This window comes from Oryza glaberrima, chromosome 8, assembly GCF_000147395.1.
Source record: "Oryza glaberrima chromosome 8, OglaRS2, whole genome shotgun sequence".
Lineage (NCBI taxonomy): Eukaryota > Viridiplantae > Streptophyta > Magnoliopsida > Poales > Poaceae > Oryza > Oryza glaberrima.
Window position 1 is genome coordinate 10617510 of NC_068333.1, and position 9032 is coordinate 10626541.

A 9032-nucleotide genomic window follows, 5' to 3' on the forward strand; every position below is an offset into this window, starting at 1 on the left:
TGTGATGGCTATATGTCATTTAATCTATCAGATGCTCATTACGAGATTTTGAATTCGTAGGTCATTTGACTTCGGGATTAGAGGCCTGCCTTTATTTTTCATGAGCATGTTCATTTTCAGTACGTTGAAATTTTATAAGCTTGCACTATGACAGTTTGTAATATTGTGCAGTTGGTTAAAAGACGATAAGACTGCTAGCTACTATCATAAACATGAATGTCACAAAATCTGGTACTGTTGTATAAATTGCGTTCAACAGCTTGGTTGTCACAAAATGACTTCTAAAACAGAGAAATAGAGGATTTAATTTGTGTTAGGTGCTTTCAAGCATGTGCAAATTTTAAAGTTGAGAACTTTTCATATACCTTTGATGAGTTGGAGACATTTTACTTGTTTTTATGCCTATATTCTTGTGCAATTAGCTATGTAAATCGCGTGGTTTACTCACGTTTGTTTTTTTCTTTATTAGATGAAGATGAGATGTTAATATAATGATGCGTCCAATTCTCTGCTTTGTGATGCATGGTGTCCAATATTTACTCTTGAGTCTGAAGTAGATCTACAAGATCTTGTTCAGAGATCTTCCAGGATATGATGCTAGGCTGATATTAGATACAATTTCATGACTTCTAACTAGCTGCTTTCAAATATTTGCATGCCAAAATTTGTTGAGCTTCTTTATGTAGCTTTTGATGTCAGCTGCTATTGATATAGTACTGGAGTGTATCTTCCGCGAATGTTTCATAGCATATGCCATGTGCTTAATTGCATACTTGTATACCAGCTTCATTTAATCAATTATTTGATCAATAGTTGTCTGGAAGCAAGCAGTTCTCCAAGCAAATGATCTTCCCAAAAGTTTCTGTTCCAAATTTCGAATCGTGTCCTGTGGATCGGCCTCCCGTTCCTTGGCTGCAACCCTCAACCAAACGCCGTAATGTAAACAAATGATGTTACCGTCTGCAACCAAACTAACCGTGTAATCGGATACAATGGTAGCTGTTACGGCCGGTGGCAATACCATGAGAGTTTACGTTACCACTTCCGAACCAAACACCACCCTAAGGTACTTCAGACAGTTCACCACCCGCCGTAAGGGTCTATAATTGCCGCTTCTTCCTCTGTGGCCTCTTTGCTGGGGCAGCACTTCCTCCTTTGTCTGACGAGCTTTTCGCCTCTGATGGTTGCTTTGGATCCCTCCTCTTCCCTTGTTCCGCGACCACCTTATCAACTGCTTCATCATCACTGTCGTCGTCACCACTACCCTCAGAAGAATGATGAGCTTTCTTCCACGAGCCCTTCGATGTCTTTGCTGGTTGCTTCCTTCCTCTCTTTGATGCTTTTGCATCTTCCTCATCCTCTTGGATCTCATGGGTTGCCTTCACTAATTGCTTCCTTCCCCTCTTGGCAGGTTTAGCCTCTTCCTCATCATCGTCCACTTCACGAGCAGCTTTATTTGATTTGCTCTGTTCTTTGCTTATTTTCGCTCTGCTTGCTGTTGCATCAATCCCGTCCAGCTTCTGCAACTCTGGCACATATGCTGAAGTCTGAACAAACAAGTGAGAATGGGATCAGCGATCAGCGCAACGCATGAAAGATATATTGAGCTTGATCCAAATGGGTAAAGGACTTACCCTGCCACCAACTGTAATGAAGTCAATTTTCTTCCCTGCAAGCAACAAAACTCAATCTTCAATAATGCTAAGCATCACGAACACATGTTTTACCAAAGAAAAGATGATCAGACCCTCCACAAAGGCCTTGCCGGGTTTCTTCTCCCTGGAGTGAAATATCCAGTTTTCTGGATACTGACTGCTGTTGCAACCAACTTCTAAGGACTTTTCAATCACCTAGAGTCATAGACACAAAATAAGATTATCATACACAGAAATGGACTCCTTATGCCAATAATGACATTGCGATATTATTGGGCCAGTAAAGACATTGCGATGAAAATACTCAACAGGTAAACCAGATTCCTATTGGGCTTAATATGCCAATATGTTGAAACATTTCTAATATTCAGTTATATTTTCAATGTATATGCTAACATGATACATTATATAAGAGGTGTTTTTCTTAAGTTCAGGCAAGACACAAAAAACAACTGTGCATATCTAGTATTCAGATATCAGTATATGCTAACATGATACATTACTCAGATATCAGTATCTAATTCGTATATAAAATGCAATCATTTTTTTATATATGTTGAATTGATAAATAAATAGAAAATGCACCCAAGTTCACAAATCAACTAGATGGGTACCCTTCGTGTTGCCGTGGGAGAATTGTGATAAAATAGTCGATATGAGTTATAAAATTTTCTTTTTTACTTATTATACCATTTTCTTTCATTTGCTTATATATTTTGTACATTAATCAATTATCCAAAGGTTATAAATGATTGGGTTGTATGGTGTGGCTTTTGGGGAGGAGATGCAATTTGCACCCTTGATGAAATCATCTAAAGGCCAAAAACAATTAAGGTGATGTAGCTTCATGAGAGAAGAGAGAATTAGCATTAACTAAACTTAGTGGGGATGAACTTTATAAATATATAGGATGCCACATGCTATCCATTCCTAAAGAACAACCATGTGACACACATCACACTAACCTCTATAATGCACTGATGGAGTGCCTTGCATTTCTCCTTAGAAATCATCGATGCTGTTTGCATTGGATGAATCCTTGCCTACGCATCAAGCAAGCAAAGGATGAAACATGCCTATGTTTTTTTTATGAAAAGAATAACACAAAAAATAACCTAGTATTATACAATTTAGATGCCCAAAGAAGGTTATGTCTAAAACAAGGCCACATCTTTGTTGGTTAAATGGAAGACAAATTTTACTACAGGATGCTCAAAATTTGTGTAATTTGCTGGCAGACATCGTAAAAACATGTCATGGCTGAAAGACACTAAAAAAACTAGGAATTTGCCGGAGGACACTTTCAAAAAGGTGAGAATGCCCCTAGGCCAAAACACTTCTGACCTGAGGATGTCGTGAAGATGGAATATGATGTATGCTAGCAATGTAGTTGGGGTAACGACAGATTTACAGTTGCATAGTTTCAAATATTCACTCCAACACCATGTTTGAAGCCTATGGCTCCAGGGGTATTATCCCCTATTTGAAGAATTTCTCACTCCAATTGAGTTGAGAATGTCCTCCGGCAAGCTACCGATTTTCTAGGGCGTCTTTCAGCTGTGACACGTTTTTGCGATGTCTACCAGCAAATTACACAATTTTTTGGGTGTTCTGTAGAAAAAAATGCCTAAATGGGGATACATGATATTCCCATAGAAGTAGCACTTTATTTGACACAATCACTTAAACCAAAGCTAAATCCCACATGTTAGGTTCAACATCATATCTCATCTATGGCCTATATCATGAGGATTGGGTACATGGAAGAAACAAATGGCTCAGGATTGATGGCCCGGAGAAGAGAATGTGTTACGGGCTTAGGTCATGGGATGGAGAGAGAACGATATATGGGTAAATATATTATTCTATGGTCAAACACTTAAACTCAAATAAAGCTGCCCATTTTATATGACGAGACAAGCCCAAATAAGAATATCTAGCCAACTAGATAACTAAGCAAATAACTAATCTTTAGTTAACAAATTGGAGTACTACTACTAAACATGTAATTCATGCACAGGTACTGCACCATTTCCAGCATAGCCGAGCTGCTTGTGACATGTGCCAATTGGGCCTTGCTGCCGTGGCCTCCAAACAACCTATGAAGCTAAGGCCCTGTTTGGATCATTTAGTCTCTGGACTAAAATTACTAAATTAGTCCCTAGACTAAAAACTTTAGGCCCCTACTGTTTGGATTCAGGGACTAAAAGGGACTAAAGGCACGTGGACCGAGGGAGAGAGAAGAGAGGCTGCCACTTTAGTCCCTATAAGTTCCTCCAAGAGGGACTAATGGAATTTTAGTCCCATATGCACTTTTTAGTCCCTTTTAGTCACCCCTGTTTGGATTCTTAGGGACTAAAATGGAGGGACTAATGGATTAGTCCCATGAACCAAACAGGGCCTAAATTATTTTTTACAACACTGGATACAATATTCAAAATTTTGTGTGTTTGGGCAGCGAAAAGTTTTTGGTCAGCAAATAAACATGTAATGTGTTTGTACAGTGACAGTTTTCTGTAGTTTCAAGCCAACTCTAGGGAAACTGACCTGATAAAGCACTTCATCTGCAATCCAATTGCCAATTCCTGATATAAAGCTCTGAAAAACATGATTCAGAAAAACAGTCTTAGAAGCTAGCAGAATCAAAAGTGTAGTATTTACTGTGGTATTTAGACTACATTTGGGTATAAAATTGTAATATCTTAATTTACTAGTCAAACACACAAATTACTGACTTTCAGGTTCACTAACCAAATCTGGGCAACAATTGACAAAGACAACTTTTTAGTTATTTCTGATTCCCACATATATAAGGGAAAATTTCGCCTTCTGTTACTAAGCATGCATAATTTCAGATATCCAATTGTTACAATGCAGATCTTTGATCAGAGAACGGAGCATTAAAGATTGATACCTGATCAAGCAAAAGGGCTTTTATTGGAGCTTTTTTCCTACTTAGTGACTCTACAAAATCATCAAGATGAAGAGGTTCAAATAAGGCATCTGGTCCAAGCTCAGAAATTGGTGGGACAGCTTCTGGCTATTATAACATACAGACAAAATTCCAAAGTGAATTACTGCAGCATACTGAAGCTATAAACTTTGAAGTCAAATAATCACTTGAGAGTTACATTGTCAAGAAAGCGAATTTTTGCAAAACGCCTCTTATCAGTGAAGGAAAACTCCAAACCATCATCCATCTGTGATGTTGACAGAAATAAAAATGAACCTGATGTAAGTTAAAGTGTTAAACAGATCATTAGTTGACGTCTGCCTCAGGACTGAACTGCATGGAGTATCATGAGGGATTAGAGCATTTCCAAACAGAAAGTAATATTCTTTTCACAATATGGAGAGAAGGAAAAACAATTAAACATGCAAGCAAAGCCACCACCAAAAGTATGAATTCCAATATAATATATTTACTAGAATCCTTCAATAAACTTAAGTGCAATGCATAACATACATATTTCAATCATTAATAAAATTAAAAAGACTGAACAAGATAAATATGTCCAAGAAGCAGAACCCAGAGACAGGTCACAAATCACATAATCCTACATGAACAACCCCTATAACACTCTCGGTGTTAACTTAGGTGCTAGGCACTAGATGGGTGGCTTGCTAGCACCTAATGCATTTCTGCACTTCTATTAATGGAATAAATTCAGTTTGACAGCACACTTCCCACGGTGACCTTATCTAGAAGTAGATAGTATATGCAAAAAGTACATAAACCTCACACAAACAATATTGTTATACTTGCCTTTGAAAGTATTTTCAAAACATGTGGATTTAGCTCCTACAATTTACTAGTACATTACTATAAAATCAATGCAGTCAAAGTCTTGGATTGAAGACCACAAAAACACAAAATAATCTTTATTTGGATATGGAAGGAGTATTTCAAATTCATCAGTGAACTGGCGGATGCATTAAAAAAATAGGTGTGGAATAGAAGATTAGAATTCATACTACAACAAGCAGCTTGGAATACTTCAAAGGCCATTCCTCAGTCGGGCTCACTGCAGACCTATATCAAATGCCACACGAAAAATATGCTAAATATTTTAGTTGAACTAGCCAAAGTGTCCGTGCATTGCAATGGGAAGAAAATGGAACAAATTGTGTACATGGAGAGAGAGCATGATCGGCAAACAACCAAGTAAGATGGCAATGTGGAAGGAGAGATAGAGCGGTTGTTCTACGGTAATGAAGGCGACATATGCTAGAGCAAGAGGGGATGGGATTTTGTTTAGATAAAAAAACTGAATTTCTAGCATAATAAGCCGATTATGAACTAATAAACAAAACTTTCAATCTTTTTATGTTCTTTTATACGGTACATACATCAATTAGTCTGCCCCATGAGTAGTACACTATTCAAATCATGCCCACCTTCCTAACAAAAAATTATACAAGGAATTTTCATTATAAATACTGACTAGCCAAAAAATTGATAACCGGCACAGGCACCAACCCTAAAAATATGTATGTCAACCCCTATATTTATGTGAAACGATAAGAACTTAATTTTATTTTAATATACGGTTTGAGTCCTTTTTTTGTCATTCGGATAATTTAATTCGTTTCTAAAAAAAGATAATTCAACTCGTATTTTTTTCATTTACCAATTGACCATGCGATGGGTCCTCCAGGGAAGAAAGGAAATTGTTTCTTGCACACTGCGGGCCTACCTTGGAGAGGCAGCCCACAGCATGGCTTGCAAGCAGCAGCACCTCACCGAGTCCTATACGGACGGCAACAAAAATACTTCAAATGGAAGCCAGCTAGCTATGGGCCTAGCCCAGGCAACAACACGGGCCATACGCACCGACGGCAGAGGACAAGAGTGCACAACGCATGCACCAAATGGGAACACATATACAACACGGACGACGTACCAAACGTTTGGCAAAAACATTTACAGTTTTTATAATAGTAGAGATAAACTACAACTATTCCAACCAATTTAATAGACCTAACGGACACTTATTAACACTTAGCAGACACAAAATTCTAGTGGATATATATTATATAGACATGATCACATATTGAAATTCTACAAGACTGTTGAAGTATTGTCACAGAGGCTGGTCCACTGGACATAACTAGATTGCCGCTCAAATGATTTTTTTTTTTTGGTTTATGCAAGCATATTGCTTTAATAATATCCCAAATAACTCTTATCACGAAATAACATCCACCCATACAACCCAAGGAAGGCATATTCACATTATGTTTTCTCTAGTATCAATGAAAAATAGAAAAAAGTATATGAAAACGTTGACCATCTATCTACTTAAACTATTTGTCGTCATAGCTTTTCACAGATTTTTCTGACATTTCTAAAAAAATTACGACAAAAACCATAGCAGAATAGAATCAGCACAGGGTGTAATTAACAGTGTAACCAAATTATGTATTTGATTGTGTCTCTCCAGTTATGTCAATTGGAATCATAACATTTTCCTGAAAGTGGAGTAAAATCATCTATTCGCCAAATATAGGGCTTCCTAAGGTTCCACGATTTCATGGAATACACCAATAGATGAAAATTTTCTTTGGCAGAATCACCAACAGGCATCAAGAACATTAGGCGGCTGCAAATGTTTCAGTACAAATTGATTGTATCTGCTAATGAAGAAAAGCATGCAGAATAGTCCTAAATAGTTAAATATAAAGCTAATACTTAATATTGTATGATTGATAAGCCATTTCATTGTCTTGTTTAATAAATTATGTGCCACCGACCTTTTGTATTTGCTCAGTTCCACACCCTTGATGTAAATAGCTCCAGCCATTCCTGTAACAGAAACTAACAATTAGGTACTGTTTGTAACTTTGTATACTTAGAACTTAAAAGGGTTAATGCACTAAATGACCCCTGAAATTGACAGTGGCCTCAAATTGGTCCTTCAACTATTAAAATGTCCAAAAGCAGCCCTCTAAACATCAAATTTGGCCCATTTTAATGTCAATGCTGGCACACTGAGTTAGTGCCATTGCACTTTTGCTGAGTCAGAATCACACATGGCGGAAAGACTGAATTGTAACTCGGCAAAAACTGTAAAATCAAGATTTTTTTTTTCTCTCGAAAACGCAGTTGAGCTGCGTTTCATTTCATTAATAAGGAAGAAAACATATTTACAAAGAAAAGGGGCAAAGAGAAACTGTAATCAAGATTTTGGTGGAATTTTCACTAGTCAAAAACTGCACTGAAGGTTCCAGTACAAATTTTACTCACCGGAGTTCCTTAACCTGAACTTTAGCTAGTCACACCTCTCCTTCAGTATTTGTTCACCTTCATTTCTTTTTTATTGTTTTTTAGCTATTGCGTACTTAATTTTGTGTTTCCGTTTCTTTAGGTAAGACACGAATACTAAGATCCAGATAGCTGTAGCACGTGGAGAAAGACTAGAAGTGTAGTTGTTGATTGACAAATATGTTGTGATCAAATGCTCCAAGAAAGTTGACATAACACAAAAAAAATGAGGTGCCTATGATAATGCCGGGTTACCAAAACAACCATTGTGCTTAGGCACTCCATTTAGCACTCCAAGAGTTGCGCATTTAGTTTAATAGTAATTAATTACCTTATAGGCATTCTGTACAAAAGAAAACCTACAGATATATATTTACACTACTACCAGAACTAAAATAAGGGACTCGCTAAGAGCAGCGTCAACGAAACATGAAAAATCCACAAGAACAGCATGACACAAGATTCCAAAATGTCACAAATAAAAAACAACTCAAGAAAAACCCTAAACCTCCTGAAGAACGGTTCTATCTTAAAAAATAATAGTAATAAAAAGAAAAGCAATAAATGGTCCATTGCGGAAAGGAAGGGAAATGTGACTATAGAGAGGGTGTGGAGATCCACGGACCGAACTGGAAGGAAGGGAAGGGCGGAGAATCAAGCGCAAGCCACAGATTCTTGCCCTTGCGGCGAGCAGCGGAGATGGTCCTCCCGACAAGCGCTGCCTCCAGCCGCGGCGGGGCGACGCCGTCGATGACCTTGGTGTCATCTGCCGCCGAGCACCGCACGATCCTCTTCCCGACGCAGTGCTCCTCCAGCGCCCGTCGCGCCACCTCCACCTCCGGCAGCTCCGGCATCTCTCCTCAACCTCTCCCTCGTTGGGTATATCCTCCTCTTCTCTTATTTTTGTACCGGTTGGATCCCAGAATCCCCAGATTCCCTGCTTTTAGAGCCTGTTTGGGAGAGCTTGTCCCAGCTGCAGCTTTTTCCAAAAGCCGCTTCTGCTAGAAGCTGTCTCAAGCAGTTCACAGCTTCTGAGAATATGTAGTTACAGATTCTGAAAAATGAACTAAGAAGCCAGAAGCTAGAGAAGCTGGGTTTCAGAGCTTTTCCAG

The 9032-nt window shown here is 38.3% G+C and overlaps 1 protein-coding gene across 2 annotated transcripts; it reads right to left on the bottom strand.

Annotated features, from left to right (window-relative positions):
* Positions 1-940: 940 nt before the first annotated feature.
* On the bottom strand, positions 941-8818 carry LOC127782361 (formamidopyrimidine-DNA glycosylase-like). Of its 2 annotated transcripts, XM_052309534.1 has the most exons (10): positions 8546-8818; positions 7410-7461; positions 5631-5688; positions 4787-4855; positions 4570-4695; positions 4203-4253; positions 2621-2698; positions 1748-1850; positions 1635-1669; positions 941-1547 (listed from the first exon to the last, which is right to left on the bottom strand). In XM_052309534.1, exons 1-10 carry the CDS (start codon positions 8772-8774, stop codon positions 1101-1103), a joined length of 1248 nt encoding a protein of 415 aa, XP_052165494.1. In that variant the 5' UTR covers positions 8775-8818; the 3' UTR covers positions 941-1100. The 2 variants fall into 2 exon arrangements, with proteins under 2 accessions (XP_052165494.1, XP_052165495.1); XM_052309535.1 differs by lacking the exon at positions 2621-2698.
* Between the last annotated feature and the right edge of the window lie 214 nt (positions 8819-9032).